This window comes from Theropithecus gelada, chromosome 1 (assembly GCF_003255815.1).
Source record: "Theropithecus gelada isolate Dixy chromosome 1, Tgel_1.0, whole genome shotgun sequence".
Classification (NCBI taxonomy): Eukaryota; Metazoa; Chordata; class Mammalia; order Primates; family Cercopithecidae; genus Theropithecus; species Theropithecus gelada.
In genome coordinates, this window is record NC_037668.1 from 24,164,463 (window position 1) to 24,189,676 (window position 25,214).

Here is a 25,214-nt window from a genome sequence, read left to right on the forward strand (position 1 = left end):
ACCATGTTCTGCATGGGACAACAAAATGTCAACAAAAGATTTAAGGAAAACTGGAATATGTATGTGTAAGAATTTGAAAAAAAATTACCGCAATTGAGTAGACAATTATTTGCTAACCGCAACAACAACAAAAGGCAATTTAGAAGAGATTGTTAAAGTTCTGCATATAATCTTAGCATTTCTATATTTGGGCCAGCCCCTTTTCGAGAATGGAAGTTTGAGCTGGAATTCCTGAACTAGCTCACCTTATTTAGGATGTCTTCTCCTTGTGCACACACATTTTGAACTCGGGTCTCATGGACAGCAAAGTCGTTTTCCAAAGCTTCATGCTTCATTAGCAAGCTCTGCATAAACGAGTCAGTAAGAATCAAGATATCCAAAGCTGGAAAATCTATTTTCACTCATATTCAGACTCTCTGTGATACTATTCCCTAGGGTTGATTCAATGACATTGGCAGACTAGGTGAATGCCCACTTTTTCTGGAACAACTATACTCAATTGCTTTCTCAAACTCTCACTTGTCAATGAGTGCAACTTACTGGAAAAAAGAGTCAAAGATATACAAGTGACACTCTTTCTAACTTTTACGTGACTGTAATCTTATTTTGATTTTGGAATAAAGGTTTTGACTGAGGTCATATATAAAGATTCCTCCATATTGAGATTTATCTAATTCAGTGAAACAATGTGTCTAGCAGAAAAAAATTTAGTGGAAAGAACATCCTAAACTAATCCCTGATCCTAGAGAGAAGTCAAGGGGAACATGGAGCTGCCATTGACTATTACTCCAAAAGTTCTCTGACTGCTTTCTGGAAACGTGATGTCTGTGTAGCTGGCAGAATGAAAAGAGAAGTGTGGCTGAAGCACGAAGAGTGGTACTTTGTCTTCTGTTGTACTTTCCAGAGAAATATCTAAATAAGCCCATAATCACCACCACCAGGACCACCCACCACTGCCACTGCTCCCACTACTACCTTCACCTCCCTCTTGTCATAACAGCACTCTGTCCATTTTTTTTTACTATGCAACATAGTAACTTAGGCTAAAGGAAGAAACAGAATTTCTATGACTATTATACTTTTTCAAAATCCCTTTTGAAAATAAAAGAACTATCAGTTCATTGTGTTGAGGCACTAAAATAAGATGGTTACTCATTGTAAAGCAAGATGGACTACATTATATATTATGACTGTATTACATTTCAGTTTTTGAAGAAACTGTAATGAATATTGGAAAGGTCATTGACTTTGTATGAGTGAATGCCTGAATGAATCATGTTTTTATATATGTATACTGCATGAAGTAAAGTCTCTTCAACATCTTCACCTTCTATTTTCAAATAATAAACGCAAAAACAAAAGAAGAAACATTAGAACTGATGTCAAAGAAATAAAAGAGATCACAAGAAATGGTTACAAACAATTATATGCCAATAAACTAGAATATCTAGAGAAAATAGATAAATTCCTAGAAACAGACAACTAACCAAGACTAAATCATGAAGAAAGTCCAAACAGACCTATAACTACTATGGAGACTGAATAAGAAATAAATCTCTCAACAAAGAAAATCCCAAGACCAGACGGCTTCACTGATGAATTAAATCAAACATTTAAATAATTAATACCAATTCTTCTCAAGCTGTTTCAAAAAATTTATGAGGACGGAACATTTCTAAACACCTTCACAAAGTCAGCATTACCCTGATACTAAAGCCAGGCAGTAATTCTCTCGATAGATAGATAGATAGATAGATAGATAGATAGATATGTTTATCTATCAAGAGAGACAAACTATCTATCTATCTATCTATCTATCTATCTATCTATCTATCTAAATATATAGAGAGGGGCTAATATCCTTAATATCCTTATTGAATATAGATGCAAAACTCCTCAACAAAATACTAGCATATTGAATCCAGCAGCACATTAAAATGATTATATACCACAAACAAGAAAAATTTATCCCTGGGATGCAAGGATGGTCCAACATATGCAGATCAATAAATGTGATACAACACATTGACACAATAAAAGATAGAACCAAATAATCATCTCAACAGATTCCGAAAAAGAAAATGGACAGAATTCAGCAGTCTTCCATGATAAAAACCATCAGCAAATGAAGAACAAAAGGCTATTACTTCGAAGTGATAAAGCACATGTATGAAAAGCCCACATTTAGACTTTATTATATATAAATTATGAATTTAGATTCTATTGTTGATCAGGGTAGGGTTATAAGGTTAGCAGAGATGCTCTAGAGTTCTAAAACTTGTAATAGCTTTGTACTTACAGCAGAAGAAAACAAGTGTAAACTGGGTTAAAGGATTTGAGGTGGTAAGAGAATTATTTTTTATTTATACCTATCTATCCTAGGGGGGCAACAGTTTTGTTTTTGTTTTTGTTTTTGTTTTTGTTTTGTTTTGTTGGGACTACATTAAGCACAGCAAGCAGAGAGAGACGAAATGGAAAGTCATCAATTATCTGGATATTGCCATATTTCTGGAGTGTGACCAACATCAAATATTTGTCCAAATGCTTAATATATTCACATTTTTGTTCTTCAATGAAATCAATTTCTTGACAATATACTTTAGTGGAATCTGTGTAGAGCTGCATGACCTGGGACCCAGCTCTGGTTATGCCACTGCCAGTTACTTAACTTAACTTTGGGCTGATTGCTTCACCTCACCTAGTAAATGAGAACAATGGACCCTTCAGAGGAATGAATTGAGAATACAACGTGAGAAAATGCTATGAAATTTGCAGAGAGATATGTAGGTAAGTGATATTTTTAAAAATACAGGATTATCAGATTGGTCATGTTTATAAGAATAAAAGTATTAACTATAAGATATAATTGAGTTACCTAAGACTTACATTTTAGTGTAAAAATGAAGTGAACATAATTTTCTATTCAAACCCTTCTCTTTTTAAAGGAAATTTAGTTTCTATCCTATTAATAATACTAAATATAGTAATAAATTTAGTAGCTATAATCATAGGACATCTTTTGACCACCTCTGAGATTGCCAGGTGCTGTTGTGTTCATCTCACCTAATTGTTACAAAATTTCTGCTTGGAAGATCTCTGATTGAAAGGCAGTCTGCTAGTTGTCTTTCAATATTTAGTCTCCCTTTCCACTACAATAAAAGCATCTGTAACAGACACATAACCATGCAGAAAGAACGACTACATTTTCCAACAAGGTACGGCTCAGCTCTAGCCAATGGGTTATAGAGGAAGTACAGTGCTATTGTTTCTGGGAACTGTCTTGTGACAGACAGACACTGGAGAAGCCCCCATGGTACCTACCCCTTGCTGTTCAGTCCTTGTAAAATACCCTCCCCCAGAGTGTGGACAGGACCTGTGACTTATTTATAACTAATAGAATATGACAAATATGATGGGATTTCACTCGTTTGTTATGTTATATTATGTTATGTTATGTTATTCTTTGTTATGTCACATAAGACTTCATCTTGCTACCAGACTAACTCTAGTGGCTCTCCTTTCTGGCTTAATGAAGCAAATGGCCACACTGGGAAAGCTCATGTGGCAAGAAACTGCAAGAGGTCTCAATAAATAATGGATCGGCTCTAGGAGTTGTGAGCTCTAGAATATCAGGGAAGCCTCCAGCCAACAGCCAGCAAGAACCTGAAGCCCCTAGTACCACAGACACAAAAATAAATTCTGATAGCAATTTGAGTCAGCTTGGAAATGGATTCTTCCTCAGTTGAAACCCCAGGTTATAATGCAGCCCAATCAACACCATGATAGCAACATCGTGAAACCCTAAGCATAGTAACTAGCTAAGCTGTTTTTGTACTCCTGACCTAGGGAAACTATGAGATAATAAATGTCTGCTGTCTAAAAAAAAAAAAAAAAAAAAAAAAAAAAAATCATATTTAATGGTGAAACTAAAAGCTTTTCCTTTAAGTTTATGAACAAGGCAAAGATACTCACTCTCACTATTTCTATTCAACACAGTACTGGAAGTCCTAGTGAAAGGCATCTAAATAAGAAAGGAAGAAGTAAAATTGTCTTTGTTTGCAAGTTACATAATCTTAAATACAGACAACTCTGAACACTCCATAAAAAATTGTTAGAACTAGTAAACCAATCAGCAAAGTTACAGAATAAAACTCAAAACATAAAAGTCGGTTTAGAAGTTGTAAACAATAAACTATCTGAAAAAGAAATTAAGAAAATAATTTCTTTCACAATCACATCAAAAAGAATAAAATATATAAAAATAAACGTAACCAAGGAGGTGAAAAGCTCATACACTGAAAACTATAAAACATTGATAAAAGAAATTAAAGAAGCCACAAACAAACGGAAAAACTTTCTGTGTTCATGGATTAGAAGATTTAATATTGTTAAAAAATGTGAATACTACCCAAAGTGATGTACAAAGTCAATGAAATCCCTATTAAATTCCCAATGACACTTTTTACAGAAATAGAAAAATCAGTAAAATTTATATGGAATCAGACAAGGCCACAAATAGTCAAATCAATCTTGACAAAGAAGAACAAAGCTGAAGGAATCACACTTCCTGACTTTAAAATGCATTAAAAAGCTACAATAATTAAGAGTATGGTACTGGCATAAAAACAGACATAGATGAATGAAACAGAATAGAGAGTCCAGAAATAAACCCATGTATATGTAGTTAACTGGTCTTTGATAAAGGTGCTAAAAATATACAATGGAGAATAGACAGCTTCTTTAACAAACAGTCCTGGGAAAACTGCTTTACACTTGCAGAATAATGAAGTAAGACCCTTATACCATAACCAAGAATCAACTCAAAATTGTTTAAAGACTTAAATGTAAGTCTTGAAACTGTAGAACTCCTGAAAGAAAACATAGGGTGAAATCGTCACGATATTGGTGTTGGCAATAGTTACATAGATATGACACTAAAAGCACAGGCAACAAAAAGAAAAAATAAACAAGTGGGAGTATATAAAGCTAAAACTTCTGCACAGCAAAGGAAACAATCAACAGAGTGGAAAAGCAACCCACAGAATGAGAGTTAATACTTATAAATGACTTTCCTAATAAGGGGCTAATCTCTAAAATACATAAGGAATGAATATAACACAATACTAAAAAGTAAATAAAAAATAAAAATAAAAGTAAAAAATCCCTACTAACTTGATTTTAAAATTGGGCTAAAAACAAACATGAAAAAAATGTTCAATATCACTAATTATCAGAGACATGCAAATTAAAACCACAATGGGATATCACCTTACTCCTGAAATAATGGCCATAATAAAAAGTCAAAAAATAATAGATGCTGGTGTGGATGTGGTAAACAGGGAACACTCTCACACTACTGGTGAAAATGTAAGCTAGCACAACCACTATAAAAAACAGTATGGACATTCCTTAAAGAACTAAAAGTAGAACTACCATTCAATTAAGCAATCTCACTACTGGGTACCTACCCAAAGGAAAACAAGTCATTTATGAAAAAGACACATGCATACTTGTGTTTATAGCAGTACAATTCGCAATTACAAAAATACTCAACCAACCAACTTATTGCCCAATTAATGAGTGGATAAAGAAAATGTGGTAATATATATATCATGGAATAGTACTCAGCCATGAAACGAAGCAAAATAATAGTGTTTGCAGTGACCTGGATGGAGTTGGGGGGCCACTCTAAGTGAAGTAACTCAGGAATGGAAAAGCAAATGTCTTATGTTCTCCCTTATAAATAGGAGCTAAGCTATGAGGATGAAAAGGCATTAAAATGATATAATGGACTTAGAGAAATTGAGGGAAAGGGTGGGAAATGGGTCAGGGATAAGAGACTACATATTGGATATAGTGTACACTACTCAAGTGATAGGTGTACCAGAAATTTAGATATCACCACTAAAGAACTTATCCATATAACCAAAACCACCTGTACCTAAAAAAAACTATTGAAAGAAATAAATTGAAAAATAATAAAAATGAGCTAAGAAGTTTGATAGAAATTTCCCTAAAAAGGCATGTAAATGCCCCTCAGGTATATGAAAAGATGCTTCACATTATTAACCATTAGGAAAATGCAAAGTAAACCACAATGAGATATCACTTCACACCTGTTGGGATGGCTATTAACAAAAAAATAAAAGACCAGTGTTAGTGAGGATATGTAGAAATTGAAACCCTTTCACAATGTTAGTGGGGATGCAAAACGGCACAGCTGTTATGGAAAACAATATGAATATTCTTCAAAACATTTAAAATAAAACTACCTATGGTCCAGCAATTCTATTTCTGGATATTTATCCAAAAGGATAAGGAAGTAATGATTTCAATAAGATATTAGCATGCTTATGTTCATTGCAGCATTATTAACAATAGCCAAGATATGGACACAACCTAAATGTCCATCAACAGATGAATGGATGAAAAAAATGTGGCATATTCATACAACAAAATACCGTTTAGTGTTAAAAAATAAGAAAGTTATGCAATATATGACAACATAGATGAACCTTGAGGACATTACGCTAAGCAAAATAAGCCAATTATAGAAAGACACGTGCTACGTGATTCCACCTATATGAGGTAGACAAATTTATAAAATCAAAGAGTGGAATGCTAATTACCAGAGGCTGAGAAAAAAATTGAAGTTTTACTAATAATAAGGCATAATATATTTTTAGTAGAGAAAGAGTTTCACCATAAATAGGATACTGACATTGTCAAGCAAGATGAAAACACTTGAGAATGTTTCTATACAGCCTACAACATTGTACTTACAGTCAACAATAATATGTTATACACGTATAAATGTATTAAGAGAGTAGATCTCATGTTCAGTGTTCTTGTCACAGTAAAGCAAATCAAAATGAACAAACTAACAATTCAATTAGAAAGTGGACAAAGAGACATTTCATTGAAGAAAATATACAGATTTCAAATAAACACATGACAAACATGTAAAATATCATTATCCATTAAGGAAATGCACATAAAAACTACAATGAGATATCATTATATATCTATTTGAATGGCTAAAATAAAAGTAGTGACAACACAGAATGCTAGCAGGGATATAGAGAAAGTACATCATTTATGCATTGTTGTTAAGAGTGTAAAATGTTATAGCCATACAAACAGGAAAGCAACTTGGCTTTTTTTTTTTTTTTTGGTCCAAAACTAAATAGGCAGTTACCATATGGTTCAGTGATTGGGGTTCTGTACATTTATCCCAGAGAAATAGACTTATGTTTGCATTAAAATCTGTGTATGAATATTTATAGTGGCTTTTCTCACAGTCATCAAAAGTAGAAACAGTCCAGACACCCCTCACCAGGTGAGTGGTTCAACTGTGATATACTTTTACCATGACACTGCTCAGCAATAAGAAGGAATGAACTATTGTTACACACAATAACCAAAATTAATCACCAGAGTATGGTGCTGAGTGAAAAGGTCGATCTTCAAAAGTTACATCATACTATATGAGTTCATTTGTATAGCAGCATGGAAATGACAAACTTATAGAAATGTAGAACAGACTCGTGGTTGCCACAGTTTAAAGAGGCAGGAAGAGGAGGTGGCTATAAAAAAGCAACATCAGCGATCCTTGTAATGATGGTAGCCTTCTGAATCTTAACTGAATCTTGACAATGTCAATATCCCATTTATGATATACTGCTTTTCTGGATGTTTCCATTAGAGAAAACTTGGTAAAGGACACGAGATTCTGTCTGTATTATTTCTTATAACTGCATGTGAATCTATAATTCTCAAAATAAAAAGTTCTGTTTTAATGCCTGTAATCCCAGCACTTTGGGAGGCCGAGGTGGGTGAATCATGAGGTCAGGAGATCGAAACCATCCTGGATAACATGGTGAAACCCCTTCTGTAATAAAAATACAAAAAAATTAGCCTGGCATAGGCACCTGTAGTCCCAGCTACTTGGGAGACTGAGGCAGGAGAATGGCGTGAACCTGGGAGGCAGAGCTTGCAGTGAGCTGAGATTGCACCACTGCACTCCAGGCTGGGAGACAGAGCAAGACTCCATCTCAAAAACAAAACAAAATGAAACAAACAAAAAAAAGTTCTGTTTTAAAGAAAGGGAAGCCTTTGAAAGCATTTGATAGGAAGCCTTAAAATGCTTGAACGTGTGCAGTGGGGTGCACACACATGATCCAAAAGACTTACAAATAAGAGGAGCTGATAATTTGAATTATATGTTGTATAGGTTTAAGCTATCTTTTGCAAATCTAAGCCTTTCCTTCTGTCATCACATTAAAGTGAATTAATCTCTACAAAGAGTTCTTGGTAAATTCCCAATTTTTAGGGTTACTAGGCATAGTTTCCAAACTCCTAATACATTATTGTTTGTAATCACTCTCAAAAGCTGTCAAAATTTACATCAACTCAAGATCACACTGATTACTTGTTCATTTCTTTATAGAGAAACCCAATCCTGCATTTAAAAGGATGTCTATAAATTGTGGAACTATTTTGTCCAGAAAGACCTTCTTCCTAAAATTATATTTTTTTGAAACTGCAGCCAATGTCCAGACATAAGAAGATTTTTTTCCAAATCAATTTAACATGAAAATTTAAGGGAATCCTTACAAAAGCTATAATCTACAAGGAATCTGACTTGTAAGGAAAGGTCTTTAACCATTATTTCTTTGACTCATAGACAGATCATAGATTATGGAATTAAGATGTGAGTTCTGCCTTCACACCTGATTGATTCCTTAATCTTGGGCAAGTCACCTACATGCTTGGACTTTAATTTTTTTTATTTAATACTGTCAGGATTATTAATATTTCCTTCATCTTCTTTCACCAGGAAAACGTCCTAATATTACAGGTAAAAACACTGACTACCCAAGAAAATAACCAAATTGAAGAGAAGAAAATTGATTCATTCTTCCTGTTCCTCACCTGAGTAGCAGCTAATGTATCTCCAGAATCTCCTCGGACAGCCATAGCATTCTTTTCATTGATCCAAGCTTCCTCTTCCTCAGCATTCTGCATGAATTGCAAGTATTCAAGGGATTCTTCTAACTGAAGTCCTCTATAACAAGGTGACAAGCCCCAGTGAGGATAAGAACAAACTGGTAAGCAGTGGGAGTACAGTGGGGTGGCACAATCTCATTCAGGCAGACCAGCTTATTCTCACAAGGCAGCCACAGTTGAACTGGGCCTCAACACAATATGATATGTGCCTACTAGTCAGTGGTGCAGATCTGCTGTGAAATGGAGGAGACTCCTTCCCTAGAAGTTCATTTTGTGGCACCTTCTACTGTCTAAGAAACTTTGTTGGAGGAAGGAAACCCACCCTAGCCAAAAAAGGGAAATGATGACTTCAGTGTTGGAGAATATCAGCAGTGACACAATGTCTTTTTCTACTCTGAGCATTGCCTTCTTTCGTATATGATGAAGGCACCACAAAGTGCCAGAATCTCCCTTTTAGTCCCCCAGGAAAAACGGAATTACAGACAGCAATTGTTATATTTGGCTATATGTGTGATGTGGTTTGACTCCGTTTCGCCACCCAAATCTCATCTTGAACTGTAATCCCTATGTGTCAGTGGAGGGGCCTGGTGGGAGGTGATTGGATCATGGGGGCAGATTTCTTCCTTGCCATTTTCATGATAGTGAATGAGTTCTTGCAAGATCTGATGGTTTAAAAGTGTTTAGCACTCCCCGCGCCCACGCACGCTCCCTACTTTGCCTTGGTAGATGTGCTTCTTTCCACTTTGCCTTCTGCCATGACTAAGTTTCCCGAGGCCTCCCAATCATGCTTCCTGTACAGCCTATGAAACTGTGAGTGGATTAAACCTCTTTTCTTCATAAATTGCCCAGTCTCAGGTAGTTCTTTACATCAATGTGAGAACGGACTAATACATTGTATATGTGGTTCAAATTGGCTATATGGCTATAGGGGAAAATAATTCTTCATCCTTACATTACTAAGGGCTGCATATAATATGAAAACTGGGAGATAAAGCAAAACAGATGTGTAGCTAGTAACCTGATATGAAGGATAACACATGTAGGAAAACAATAGTAAAAGACGGCTGCATGTAAATGCAGAAGGAGAGGTAGATTTAGAACAGAGGCAGTGATCATATTGCCTGGGGTATATGGAGGAAAGTTTTGTGGTAGACTTGGCATTTGAGAAAGGACTTAAGGAGATAGATGGGTAGTTGGGGAGAGCAGACAATGCTGAACAGGCACGTAAGTATCCTCCCAACATCCAAAATCCAGGAAGCGAACTGGGCCTTCTATATCCCACTCACCGGGCCTTGGCCAACTCTTTGAGCTTCTCCCAATGTTCAACAAACTGAGCCAGCCGCAACTGGATCTCCTCTTCCCCCACAGCAGCCTTGTCTTTCAGCTTCTCTGCCATATCCAGCACATTCTGAAGAACAACTCCGATTCATGTTCCATTACCTCACAATCTCTCCCCATTTAGCCATAGTCCCTTATCAAGGTATCTAGCCCATCCTACCCTCCAGATTATTTATAAACTCCACAGGACTTTGTGAGGGTCCTGAAAGTCCAGGGAGAATGATGAAAACTGCAACAAGATTTACTATGCTAAACATTCCCAAGTATTTTAGCAAATATATCAGTACTTGCACTAGGCTACTCTCCATAATCTGCTTTTTGGTCTATTCATGGTCACAGAGTGATCCTGCTGCCAAGTCAGACCCAGAGTTGCCTTCTTCTCAGTTGGCTCAAGTATAGTTTTCCCAGATGTCCCAATCTGCTCCCAATTGTCAATCACTCCCCAGGAGTGTTAGAAGTACTCCTTCCAGGGAAGAGCATGGGTTCTTGTTCAGAACTCTTCTACTTATAGGAGACTAAAGGTGGAAGAGAAAAGAATATTTGTAAACTCTTTGACTAATTCTCTCTGACCTTGACATCCTACTTTCACATTTTATAGCACCCTCTTATTTATCGGTAACATGACAGGTTGCTATAAGATGATTTCTATATTTTCAGGTCTGGTATTCTATTCCTACCTGGATGGCAGGCTCATGTGCTACCAGCTCCCCTTCTAGGCGTCTGTGCTTCTTCAGCAAGTTCTGAACACCCTGAAGATCTCTCCCGTAGTCCTGGGAGCTCACTCGTAACAACTTCTCCCTAAAATCAAGGAAGAAAACAGAAAGTTTGGAGTCTAGACATCCAAGGTCATCCTACAGCAATAGCTTTCTAAGAGTGTGTGTGACTGGTGGTGAGGTGGTTGTAAATTCTGTAATACCCTGTTGCCAATGACTGAAAATATAATTAGTGGAAGAGGCTTGCAGCAAAACTTCTGACTTAGCCAATACAAATTAAAGTAACATATTGATCTCCACCATAGGCACAACTGTAACAGTCTTTCCATTAGTCCCTTTGCCTGTCCACCTGTGTATCCTCTGTTGTTTGCTCAAGAATATACACTAATGTTTCCTATTTCAGAAAAATGTGAAAGTTATAAATGACCTCCATGGATTTTGTTATTTTCATTTATTAATATCAATAATAAATTCAGCTAGAATGGGTATAAAGAGCTGATTTCATAGGAGTCATGGCAGTTGGGATGCTTCCAAGTATAAAATGTTTGAGCGTCACCATGAAGCACAGTCGAAGACTACATGGACAAGATTATTCTATCTTATGGTCTTATCCAAAAATGATTTGAAAACATGTTGTTGTTTGCCCTGTGCACTGTGCTTCCCTCTAATTTATTGATTACTCATAAGAATTAGCAGCTTTGTAGAAGAGAAGCATGATGAGGCAGGTTAAATTGGAAGCAGGCAAAATATTGTGATTTGCTAAGATTTTCCCATCATATTTTACAACAAAAATAGGATGAGTAATGAAATCATGGCAGATACTTTGTAATATTCTCTTTTGGGTGTCCAACTCAGCATCATATAAGATATACTGGATGTAGAATGACAAGGATCTGATCAGCTGTGTAAATGCCCAGGTGTCTCTGTGAGTATTGTACATCATTCTATGAACTACAGAGCAAATGCAGATGGCTTCTTAGTTTTGTTCCTGTCAAGTATGTTAACTGCTCCTCACTTCCTCCACACCTGTCTTTCTCTGGCTTGCATCCAGTAGGGGAATTTGGGAAAAATAAAACCAATGTTAACTTTAAGCTGAGGCAAACATGAAGTAATACTATCTTCAAGAAACAATTACACATTTCATTTCAGTATAAATTGGAACAAGTTTGGTGGATTATCTACTTGTTTGGATTATTGACACATTTTGAGCTGGTGGCACATACTGTATCCAGGATTCCTCATCATCTAGATCCTGGAAGAACTGGAACAAGGCATAGGCCTCTTTCAGTTTTTCATGGTGTGCAGCTGCCAAGTCTTGGACATTCAGGAAACGCTTGTTGACACTATCTTTTTTCTCCGTAATCTGATCAACGTTGAAAGTCCCGCTGGAGAGCAAATCTTCAGCCAATGTATTCAGGTCCTTGAGTGCATCCTAGAAAGTCTCAGGATACTCAGTGAATAGTATAGTACAGGCATTACTCAGATCCCACAATTTAACAATAGCTGGTCTGGCTCAAAGATTGGGCCAAATGGATAGCTTTCAAAGATATGGAATTTGATTACGTGTTATACATGTTAGCATATTTTCAGGTTGGAGAAGGGTCATATGTGGGAGCAATAGACTTAGCATTACTACATTACTCAAACTGTATATTTAGCCTGTGTCCTGTTTCTCCTTCTGATGTTTTCAGTATTTGCCTTCTCTCCCCAACTAAAAAAGAAAATCGGCTGTGTGCGGTGGCTCATGCCTGTAATCCCAGCACTTTGGGAGGCCAAGGCAGGTGGATCAAGAGGTCAGGAGTTCAAGACCAGCATGGCCAACATGGTGAAGCCCCGTCCCTACTAAAAATACAAAAATTAGCTGAGCATGCTGGCGCATGCCTGTAATCCCTGCTACTCGGGAGGCTGAGGCAGGAGAATTGCTTGAACTGGTACCAAAAAAAAAAAAAAAATCTTGGCAGGCAATCATTTGTTCCCATACAAGGCTGTCTTATACTGACTTTGACAGCCACAGATTGATTGATTTGACAGTACCAACTTTGGCAGCCACAGATTGATTGATTCAATATTCAGCAAGAGCTACTCTATGGGCAACATTCTTAGCTGCTCATCGAACACACCTATCTCTTCTGTGTTTACTCCTATTCTAACCCAGCCCCCTAGTGATGTCATAGGAAACATCACCAAGTCCCAAGGCCTTTGACCTCCTTCCTTTTCTGTATCTGTATTATCAAGTAAAACTGATAATTATAAAATTCTTTAGTATAAAATTAACAACTGTCAGCATTTTTATCACTGCTCTCAGGACAAATTTTTGGTTGCTATTAGGATGCAACTGGAATCCTTGACAGGATTTCCAGAGTGTATGTGTAGTTCAACTTCATTTCACATGCCCCCGTCTGATTTTTTGTTTGTAATTCTATAAACTTCTACTTTCTTTCGAAGACCAGATCAAATATATAGCTTGAAAGATAATTGGCTTATATGTATGCATCAGTAAAAGATAAAAAAGATAGTTTTTAGGGTCCACTTTCTGGAATCTTAGAGTCTATAGTTTAGTGATAATTGATTATCAGTGACAGTTTTAATGGCTTCACAGCCCATTAATTTTACCTAGTTAGAATGTCTGCTGGTTGAGAACACTAAGAACCATTTTGCAAGGCTGTGTTTTCAAATGGTCTCCTAAGATGGCAGGGAGAAAAGCCAGAAATATTTCAATTCTGCCCAGAGGAATGGTATGCCAACACTACTTACCTCTCGAGCCAACATCTCTGTCTCCAACAGCTGATGCTTCTTGAGTAGGTTTCCTGCTGAGGCCAAGTCCCTGGCCTGATCTTTCATGGCCAGCAATGTCTCTGCCTGGAAATAGAGAAATAAGCAATAAAGCTGCCAGGTGAAACTGCCTTTAAGAAAAATAAGATCAGCAGCTATGTCTCCAAAATTTTCACAGGAAAGGTCAAGGAAATTGCCCATGTAGATATTCATTTGTCTGACAAGTATGTGTTAAACTCTTTTGCCTCTACTGTTTCCAGGTGCAATTACCTCTGAGAGCCAGAACTCAAAGTCCTGGATGCTTGTGTTGAACCTCTGTTGACGACTGGCCTCATTGAGCTTCTGCCCTTTGTCAGTTGTTTTCTCAAGCAGATAATCCCAATGTTTCTTCAGCTGTTCCAGTTGCTCCTAACCCAAGGACAGTGAGGAGTCATATCAATCTTTAGGATCCTGGGTCTTGTGACTACTTGAGAGAATAATGTAGGATGGTTGTGAAGGCAGGAACTAGCCAAAATTTGCTGATACTTGCATATCATACATTTCAAACCAGTTATACTTAATCTGGGAAAACAATAGGAGTTGTTGGACAAAACAGAAAGTTCAAAAAAAGGGTCCTGTCTTGAGTGAAGAGATTGACACACAAATGCCAAAAAACTATTGGCAGAAGGGATAGAAAATGTAAAACAAGCATGATAAGACTTTGGAATTAAGCCTAGAGCTTTCTTAGAGTTCCAGGTACTGAGTATGATGGGAGTGACAAGGTCTGGGCATCACTCCTTTTCTCCTTTGTGCAACAATCAAAGGGAAGATTGTTCTTCTGTGATATGGTCACAGAACATATTTTATATCTCTACTCATGGAACATTGAAAGAGTAAATGATTCCTCCTCACGTGCCTTTGTAGCCAAAACTCATCCTGAGCTTTACCTTCATGGCCTCTTCATCACAATCACACGTGCTACGCTCAATCAGGGAGCGCCCCAGGTTGATGGTGGCATCCACCTGATCAGCTCGACCATAGACTTCATTTGCAAAGGCCTGGTGCTTCAGGTATTTCCTCTGAAGGGAAACGAACAGAAATTATATTATATTTTTATTTATGGAGACAAGATAAGGTAAATTATATTTAAAAGGAGGGGCTAATATTTCTATCACAACTGAGGTGGTGGTGACTTCTGAGGAACCTGCTCCAAATCAGACTCTGAAGTCTCTGAGAGCAGGCATGGTAACCTCAACAGTCAGAAAGTGTTAAAGTATCAAGCCAAAAAGCTCAGAATGGTGAAATTTTCCAAGGTTCCTATTTTGAACTTGCCTGAATGTTAGTGGGGTCTTTGTAGGATTCATCACAGGCTGTGGGCAGCATCTCACTGATCCATTCTTCCAGCTCCTCAAGATCACGGTAGAATTGTTTTAGGTCAGCTTGGTCTCCAAGCTTTGTCTGCTCAGCAATCAGTTGTGCTTTGAGAGCTTTCCATCTAGAGGATGGAGCCAAATCACTCTATGCCCTCCTCCACCCTTCCCATGCTCTGATGCCATATCCATAAATCTTCCCATTTGCCAACATGCCTCTTTTCTTCTCACACAGTCTTATTATTTTCAGATATAAAATGCAGTGGTAAAGCCAGTTAATTTCTAAGGTATCTTTCATGTCTTTCATTCCATAAATCTAAGTCAGAAAGTCTGCATAGGTGTCAAGATAGTTTTAGGCACCTAGAAATGACAGGAAGTCAGAGTATTCCTCCATCTCAGTGCTAGCAAAGAGGTCAGTTTGCTACATTTTCCTTCAGTACATAAAACAATCACTCAGGCCTGACCTGTCTAGTACACGTTGGAGCCGAGTAGCAATCTCTTCTTTGGCATAGTGTTCATCAGCAATGAGGCGCTCAGCAAAATGTTGTAGGTCAGTGATCTTCCCTTCCTAAAAAGGAAAAGGAAAGAGCCCAGATGCCTGGAGATTAGTCCCTTGATGCAATCCCAGACTCCCTCCTAGAAAAGAATAAAGGTATTATCCTTTGTGGATTCAGAAGATATACTCAGGGTCAAACAATAAATGCCTTACAGGGAGGTGGGTTTCAACTTAACAGGCGGAGAAACATCTAATAATGGGCTACTTGTGTGGTACTGAGTTCCCTAAAGAACAGACACTTCTCATGACCATTGTAGAGGGCGGATCCTGTATTGAGTGAGACGTTGAAATACTATATAAAGTCATTTTCAATCCTAAAAGTCAGAGTTTAGAATGCTGGATTTAAAGTAAGAGAGTCCACTTGCTGCGTGTGACTTGGGTGAAACAATGTCAAGTGTCAGGCTGCCCTGCCTGCCTCAGTTTTTCTGTAAGAAGCAAACAGGAATCAGGGCTGGGCATGGTGGCTCACACCTGTAATCTCAGCACTTTGGGAGGCCGAGCTGTGTAGATCACTTGAGGTCAGGAGTTCGAGACCAGCCTGGCTAACATGGTGAAACCCCGTCTCCGCTAAAAGTACAAAAATTAGCTGGGCATGGTGGTGGGTGTCTGTAATCCCAGCTATTCAGGAGGCTGAGGCAGGAGAATCACTTGAACCCGGGAGGCAGAGGTTGCAGTCAACCAAGATCACACCACTGCACTCCATCCTGGGTGACAGAATGAGACTCCATTTCAAAAAAAAAATGCAAATCAAAATGTTTGTAAATTATAAAACCAGACAAATGTATAGGATTTCTGTTATTACTACTATGGATTATTATATTAACTCCTTTACTAGTCATTATTACCTGGGCAGTGATTGCTTTGTGCAAATCATCCTGTTTCTTCTTCAAGGCCTCCAGACTGTTTAAGGAATCTTTGTCATCTGACCTCAGGGCATTCTCACGTGCCACCATCCAGTTCTCAGCTTGATCACAGTTCCCCTGGAACATCTATGAGGAATTAAATGAGAGGGGTATGGTGTCATCCAGGTAGTGTGAAGGAAATGATGTTACACCTTTCATGATCGTGACACAAAGGGTTTTGCAAGGAGTACTTAGCATCTTCCAAGACACACTCATGTGACACATCTTAGCTGTACTGGAACTTTTCCTCTTTCCCAAACATACACTTTATGTTTATGTATAAGCTACCTCCAATTCCTGGGGTGCTGTTTCCTAGTTCTTAAACCTTGTAAATACTGTCTGATCATTTCCTTAAGACTCTGTGAAATGTTATCCTTCAGGGTAGCCTGTGACACAACCGCTCATTTCCCCCAAAAGCTTTAATCACTTCTTGTTCTTTAGCCTCAAACCACTCAAACGTTTTGTTTTATTAATAATCATCTCACCGCACTAGTAAAATCTGTCTATATGTCTAATTTCACTATTTAAGAAATGGGAAACTATCTTACTAATCTTTGTGGCACTCCGAGCCTCCACAGGATAGAATCTTAACAAAAATCAGACAATCAATTCCTCAATCAATCAACAAATGATAAACAACCCACCTCATGTTCAGGACTGATCACCATCTTGTTCGACTCTTCTAACAGGCAAGAGCGGAGAATATGACAATGATCGGTATAGAAAGCATAGTACAATGCTAGGTATTTAAGAGATGAGCTCCCTTTGTGTTTATAATGTGGAAAGTCTAGTGAACTGAGCATGTAATGACCATATAAAATTGCATAGAAGAAACAGACTACTGAACCTGCTTAACAATTGGGAAATTTGCTGTACCTGCAACTCCAGGCACTGGTCTAGGATCTTCTTGCGTTGTTCCCAAGCCTTCTCCAAATCATCTCTCTCTAGCCTGACAGCTTGAAGCTTTTTTTCGATTTCAGGGCTAGCACGGTGCTCACTGTCTATAAGTTCTGCACCGAAGTCCTCTAAGGCCTGGAAGGTGGGAGCCTCTGCCTCCATGTCAGCACGGTGCTCCTGTGGGCAAAAGGGGGAAGAAATCAGTGAGGCCAACTCCGTTGGAAATTTTAAAATTAGTAGAGGTTTCAGGTGAAGTGATCAGTGGCTATGGCTTTTGTAGTTATACCTGATGTCTCTCCAGCAAGATCTCTATGCCAGTTAAGTCTTCGGCCAGCTCCTGTGATGATACCATGCCGCCAATGCTGCTGATCCAATTCTGCAGATCCCTAGATAAATAGACACATTGGAATCGACAAGAAAACTTTGCAACTTGCTACAGTGCTGTTTGCCCTACAGCTTTCCATTCTCCAGAAAACATTTCCAGAATAACATTTTTTATGTGGCTTTATATGCTTCACAGATCTTAGGTTTGCTGTTTATATTGTATCACTTAATGGTAACAATCCCTTGTATTTGAAAGCCTCTTCACTTTTATTATCTTTATCAATTCTTGCAGTAATCCTGCAGAGATTCTGGGAATTTTTTGTTTTCATTATGGAGATAAAGAAGTTAGCTTAGAAAAGATAATTAATTTGCCCATGTGATATAACTAAAAACAGACCTCTTCAATAGAACCCAGACCTCTGGAATCCTGGACTGTTATATATTTCATTACTTCTGTTGGTTACTGTTCCTTTTAAGTGGTTTCTAGGGTTTGAAGATACATCTTATTATAGAGTCTCAAAGAAATCATGTCTTTCCTCTTACTTTTATTCTCAAGAGAATCTAGCACATATTTTGGCCAACATACACATACACACACAGGCCTCCACACTGTTGATTAAATCAAGGTCTATTTCCCTACCCTTTTAGTAGTCAGGAAGTTAGACAAGCAAAACTAAGGTCTATCTTCTTAAAAGGCAAATTTTAACCATGCATTAACTTTAAAGCATATATAATGAATAAATTAAGCATTTCATAAAGAACGTCATTACTCTTGTTTGCTCAATAGGAACCCTTAGCTCTAGGAAAAGAGAGGTCTCTTCTTTTGTAAATTCATTTATTGAAGCAACTAAGTTTTATTGGGTGCTTACTAAGTACCAAACATTGTGAAAAAGGCATATCTGTGCCTTCTAGGAATTCACACTTTAGGTTAAGAACGGAAAACAAAAACAAAAACAAAAAACAGAGCATAGGCACTAATAGCAATTAAAAAACAAAACTGAAAGCAAAAGTGTCACATAGGGTAAAATAAGATATTAATGTTGCTCAGGGGCTGGGAACACTACTTTGAAATACTGAGGAGTACAGCTTCACAAAGGGAAGGAAGCACCATTGGAATGGGTGTGAGTGCTATGTATTTAAACTGTGTCAAAAACTATAGCTTTCTAGTGCGGAACTGAGGAGGGGATTTCCAAGAGGAACTACAGTCATTTGCCAAAATTTGCCTCCTTTTTTCTTGAAAAGCATTGCATTGAGAGCTACAGCTTCCTGGACCCTCAACTCTAATGCTCCTCCCAGCGAACTGAAGTGATGGAGTCGAACGTGGGAACTGTTCCACAAACTATATGTTTGTGAGGTGAATTTTGGATTGTGAAAATGTCTAGACTTCAGTAAGATATTCACAATTCTCTGGAATTTGGTCCCAGTAGTTTTAAGTTTATCTCTTGCTACTTCTCCTACCACCCAAACATGTTCTTATTCTTATTCTTCTTTTCTTATGATTATGTCTTTGTTTGCACAGTTCAGTCTACATGACTTGTTTTCTCTGTTAAAATTTTGATTGATAAAATATAATAAAATGTTATGTTATCTGCAGTGCATCATCTCTTCTACCCAACTCTGAATTCTCACTGCTGTTTGTTACAATGTGTGTTTGAGGCTTCATTATGTTCTATCATAGTTATATGTATTCAACAGAATACTGAATACAGTAGAAGACTGAATACTACTGTCTCCTCAGTAGAACAAAACTCTAAAACCCCACATCATAGTACTTTATATATAGTATACATTTACAGAAGCTTACTGAACTGGCCTAGATGGCTTCAGATTCTTTCAGACTTTGCATTTTATTGCTTTAAGTTTCAAACCTGAAATTTTTATACCTTGCAAGAGGTAAGACTTGAACGCAGTGGTGCCCTCCAAACCCAGCAGTGAACAGCATCTGTACCCAGACCACTCCTAGACAGTCTACTTAGAGGCCAGACATGGACATTACCCACCCCACTCTACCTGGCCTTGCTGAGGAACAGGTAGAATTTCTGGGCCTCATTTAGGCTCTCCTTACGATCCTTTGTGCGCCCCTGCAGGTCTTCCCAGGCCTCATTCAGCTCCATTTTCTGTCTCTGCAGGTCCTCAGTGGCATCTGGATGGGACTCACGGAGACGCTCCGCTGTCTCCCCCAATATGGTCACCTGGGGAGGTACAATAGCTCTGATAATCAGCCTAGAGACACACCTGAATCTTAGCAAAAGGAGACTCCTAAGTCCCAGTATTCAGCTCCTGAAATAGACATCAGTGATGTATAAGTATGTCATAATACTTTATAAAATAATATCAACCTTTTAGTCCACATAACTCCCTAAGGTAGTTACAATCGGCATTACCATACTTCTTTTTAAAAATAAGAGGGTTGTGGGGAAGAGTGGTTAAGTGACTCTGCTGGTTAGTGGCAACCTCAATTAGGAAACCCAAGGGTCTTGATTCTACATGCGAGGAGCTTCTTTTTGTTCTGCATGATAATGCCAAGCCTCTGAGTATATCTGGAAAGCTCCAGAGTACACTTTTGGGTTGAAACAGAATTTAACAACTCATTCAATTCCTTGCTAAGAAAAACATGCACCATGCTCAGGCATTGGCCTGATCGTCCTGGATATGGACATTTGCTATTTCTCCTGAGCTACTGGCCTCCACCTAGCTGCCACAAGATCTGGTCACTTGTCACCTACCAAAGAGACAAGGGGATATAGGGTGCTCACTCAGACAGCAGGAGTTGAACAAGTTTTTCCCCATGTTAATGGTCATGGGGCATATCCTTTTCATGGTCTTGCCTTAGGGACAGTGTACAAAAACAAATATGAAACAAAGAGAAATAGAAGAATAAGAGACCGAAAAAGAGAACCAAAGAAGAGGGCATTGGTATAGGGTTAAATATAAAGTGGAAAGTGTTGGAAAAGCTTTGAAGGACCTGTCTCACCTTATCTCCCAGGGGTACGAGGTCCCTTTCAAAGCCCTCATGCTGTCGCTGAAGAGCCTGAACACTGAATAGATCTGAGCCAGGGTCTGCAGCACTGAGGGCCTGGCATTTCTTCTCAATCTGCTCCTTCGTGTCATCTGCTTCTCTGGTATACAAGAGAGTAGAGAGTTCAAAAGTAAGGATATGTACCAGAGGCAGGCTAGTGGGGCTCACAAGAAAGTTATCATCACTACCACTCACCACCCTCACACCCCCCATCCCCTACCCCCAACCCCCACCAATTATCATCATTCTTTTTTATGTGCTAGAAACTTAGGCTCGTTTAATCTTCACAACTCCAAGAAGCATAGTTACTATTACCATTCCCGTTATATAGATCAGAAAACTGAGGACTAAAGAGGATAAGTATTTTCTCAAGATTATATCACTGCTGAATGGTGGCGCCTAAGCTTGAACCAGGCCATCTGATGGCAGTCACATGCTTAGCTATCATACTTCATAGCTTTCTATCTTAAGCGTTCTGAACACACAGACCTGTCTGAGTCTGTTTTTCCTTCCCTGCATCATCAAAAATACATTTATACACAATGAAGGTGTTTGGTTTCTGTTTTGTTTGTTTGTTTACTTGTTTGTATGTGTCTTTGTGTTTCTTAGTTTGAAAATCAAACAAGAAAAATGTTGAATGAGCTGTTAGTCAATGTGATGTCTGTTGCCCTCTACTGTTGACTTCTAGTTCAGAAATGTAATTACTTAAACTTCTTGTTTCAACTTCAAGTTTCTTTCTTTCTGTTTTGATTTTAAAGACAAGGGTCTCACTCTGTTGCAATAGGCTGGAGTGCAATGGTGTGTTCAAGGCTCACTGCAGTCTCAGCCTCCTGGGCTCAAGTGATCCTCCCAGTTCAACCTCCCAAGTAGCTGGGGCTGCAGGCCTGTGCCACCACACTGGGCTAATTTTTCATTTTTTATTTTTTTGTAGAGACAATGTCTTGCTTTGTTGCCCGGGTTGGTCTACAACTCTCAGCCTAAAGCAATCCTCCTGCCTCGGCCACCCAAAGTGCTGGGATTACAGCTATGAGCCATTGCACTCAGCTTAAGTTTTATTCATTTTCATGGAAACATATATAGACTACTAATTGTGTTCCAAGACCCAAGCCTAGGCATTAGAAAATTGAAGTGGGTTGTCTGGGACTATCCCGTCTGCGAAGTGAGAATTATACGACTAAAAAGCCTAATTTTCTATTGGCACATTGTCTCCATCTCAGGAAGAAAGATTATATTAGTATCTATGGTTCCACCATAGTAATAGACTTAGAAGTTTTGTGAGTGGGTTGTAAAGCAGCACTGCTTTTTTAGAGTTAAAATTCTTACCTGTGAAACACCTCAACAGCATGGGCACTGCCCAGCAGCTGCCGCTGTTCATCTGCAAGCCTCTGCAAGGAACCCCAGCGGGCATTCAATTCCTAAAAGAGGCAAAAACATCAGACTTGAGATGGAGAAGTAACTCACATGGCTCAGTAGTGTCTGAAGACAAGACAAGATTTAAATCATAATTGTTCTTATGTTATTTTCTTCAGAAATTGCATAGCTTTGCTCCTTTCTTGGACAGCTTGAGCTTGGGTCTCATTTTTGCCAGTGCCTCAGAGAAAGTGATTTCTTCGGAAGCTAATGTTAGAGGGTGAAACCATCAACTCTGGAGTAGTAATCAGTGCTTACTGTTACAAAGACGACACAATAAACTCCAAAAAAATGAACGGAAAGTGTTACCTTGGTAGTTAGAAGTGATCACATTTCTCTAAGACAAATAATTCTGTATCCTGAATTGAATAAAACAGGTAGCCTCTTAAAGCCCTACTTTCTATAGGGGGTAAGTACATTGCTCCCCTTCATATTTCTTCTCCCTCATATCCCATAACAACCACTATAAAAACAGGCAGAAAACTCATCCCCACTGACTTATGGCAATCCAGAGAACTAATTGAACATGTATTAATATTCATTAGATCTTTTATGGAATCACAGATCCAGATTTGAATCAGGTCAAGAATGGCCTCTCCTCTATCTCTACTGACCTATATTCTCCTTCTTCAGCACATTGATCAGAACCTGTGTCTTCCAGTAAATTTTCTTAATCAACCTCTTCCCACTATCATAGCTTCTTTATCTGCATTTTCTTTGCATTCATGTAATTGAGTATCTCTTGTGTGTGTGACAGTGAAAGGGAGGTGAGTATGTGTTGTAATTCAAGAATTTTAGGTCAGTTCCAATGTACATATTCTAAAATTGCAATTCAAATTCAATTATATTATTGGGTGGACATGTAAGGAAAAAACTTTATGTTTAATTTGATATAGCCTGGTACAGAAGATTAAAAGGAGGTTTGGATATCATAATTTGGATATTGTGCTATCCAATGTTTACTTTTCAGATATAGAAACTGAGGTTTTTAGAAATGAAGAGACTTGTCTGAGGACAGAGTCAGACAAGAATAGAGCTATGATGTAAATCTAATTTAACTAATGTCCAGTGTAATATTACCTAAACCTCCTAATACTGCCTCTTAAAGCTACATCTTAATTTCTGCTACCAATACTTTTGTCTCCTTTCCCACTCCATCCATGAAATGACAAATGTGAGGGCATGGAGGACACTCAATATATGTTAACAAATGAGCTTGCTTTAATTAAGTTAATTTAGACAACAAAAATACAGGGATTTTGGAGGCTATTGTCTTTGACCTTTCCTATAGCCAATGCCATACAGCTGTTACTTTCTGCATGATCTAGTGGATCTGCAGAATATAAAGTTCCATGTTGAAGTGAAATGAGGACTCCCAAAGCCCAACCTGGTAGTGAGGAGGGATGGAGGGAGCCTTAGTTACCTGCCGGATTTGAGCTCCTTCTGGTGTTAGAAGTCCTTCAAATAGTAGATCATCAGCTACCTTGTTGATATCCCTTAGCCGAGGCTCATTGGTCTTCAAATCCTGAATGGGAAAATTCATCCAAAGCAGTATAAATCCCCTCATCAAGAATCTACCATACTTACCTGTCCATCTCTGCCCCTACTTGGCTAAACAGCAAAACATTGCTGACATCACCTGTAATACACACCAAGCTCCTCTTCTCCAATCCGCCACTGAGAAGAGTATCCTTAAAGATCTTGACACCTAGTGGCTATCCAAAACTTGTCAAGAGAACTATTATTTATCTGCAGTATGAAGCATAGCCATTTTTCTAGATTTCTTTAAATCTCCCCTGGGTTAAGTTATACCATTAGAGGGATTGATACCCAAGCTGTGTAACATCCTTTTCTACCAGTACAAACTCCAGCTTTATAGAATTTCTTTAACTGAGTCACTATCTGCCTGCATTATGAGATATTTGTAAGAAACAGCTCTAGGGAGTGCGCGCTCTCTCTCTCTCTCCCCCCTCCCCGTGTGTGTGTATGTGTGTGTGTGTGTATGTGTTAAATCCCATGTGGAAGATATCAAAAGAAAAAGAAAAGAAGGAATGTACACTCACTGCTAGTTAAGATAATGGAAAAATATCTAATGGAAGAAAGAATGCTGAAAAGGTTTTAGGTAGGCAAAAAATTAGAAATTGTTTGTCAGGTCAGGTTCTTCCTTTTTCCACCCCAAACTCTGCCCCACAATTAAACTTTACACATGGTACAACAATACCTTATCCCAACCTGGGCATTGGAAACAAAGTATAGTATAGGGCAAGTTGTGAAGAATTCAGGAAGACCAGCACTCCAGGGAGGATTTTAGAGTGGCAGGCACTGAAGGCTGCAGTTAGGGTAACTAGTTTTCTCTGCATTTCCCTTCCAATTATTAACAACTACAATACCTAGAGGGAGACCTGAGCCACAGAACTGCCAACAGCTTTGGGGAGAATATATAACAAGTGTGAAATAAATTAAAAGATCATGTAGGATAAGCTGTGGGATAAAAGAAAATGATGGCAACCTTCAAAACGGTGTCTGGAGAAGGTTCCTGTTTCTCACCTTTTGGAACTCATCAAACTTTTTCTGCAGCTCCCAAACATCATCTAGTTCCACCCCAGTGTTTTCTGCCTTTTTCTCTTGAATCCATTCCAGCATGTCTCCTGCCTCATAGGCCAATAAAAATTCATTGTAACGTTGCAATAGACGACGTCTGCGTTCTTCTGCCCGATCCAAGAGGGAGCGGTATCTGGATGGAGAAGTGGGAAAAGTGGAATAAAAGAAAGAGAAAATACCGAAGAGTAGAGGCTGAGTGACAAACAGAGAGAAAAAAGGAACAAATCAAAAGCAAAAGAACAGTAGAAGAGAGGAGGAAATAAAGATAGAAGGAAAACAGCCTTGGGGGCAAAAAGATAAACACATAGTATTGCATTTAAAAAT

General features: G+C 38.3%; 1 protein-coding gene across 1 annotated transcript in view; it reads right to left on the reverse strand.

Annotated features, from left to right (window-relative positions):
- The window catches only part of SPTA1 (spectrin alpha, erythrocytic 1), a 76,342-nt gene that overhangs the window by 19,287 nt on the left and 31,841 nt on the right, over window positions 1-25,214 (reverse strand). The window contains exons 23-40 of the mRNA XM_025397152.1: window positions 24,837-25,023; window positions 23,713-23,814; window positions 22,203-22,294; window positions 20,835-20,979; window positions 19,871-20,052; window positions 17,823-17,922; window positions 17,516-17,713; window positions 16,583-16,726; window positions 15,646-15,749; window positions 15,144-15,306; window positions 14,759-14,890; window positions 14,103-14,240; window positions 13,815-13,919; window positions 12,284-12,492; window positions 11,025-11,145; window positions 10,296-10,417; window positions 8,935-9,067; window positions 246-344 (exon numbers count right to left, since the gene is read on the reverse strand). Of these exons, the coding sequence (XP_025252937.1) occupies window positions 246-344; window positions 8,935-9,067; window positions 10,296-10,417; window positions 11,025-11,145; window positions 12,284-12,492; window positions 13,815-13,919; window positions 14,103-14,240; window positions 14,759-14,890; window positions 15,144-15,306; window positions 15,646-15,749; window positions 16,583-16,726; window positions 17,516-17,713; window positions 17,823-17,922; window positions 19,871-20,052; window positions 20,835-20,979; window positions 22,203-22,294; window positions 23,713-23,814; window positions 24,837-25,023 (2,476 nt within the window). The remainder of the gene's footprint in view (window positions 1-245; window positions 345-8,934; window positions 9,068-10,295; window positions 10,418-11,024; window positions 11,146-12,283; window positions 12,493-13,814; window positions 13,920-14,102; window positions 14,241-14,758; window positions 14,891-15,143; window positions 15,307-15,645; window positions 15,750-16,582; window positions 16,727-17,515; window positions 17,714-17,822; window positions 17,923-19,870; window positions 20,053-20,834; window positions 20,980-22,202; window positions 22,295-23,712; window positions 23,815-24,836; window positions 25,024-25,214) is intronic.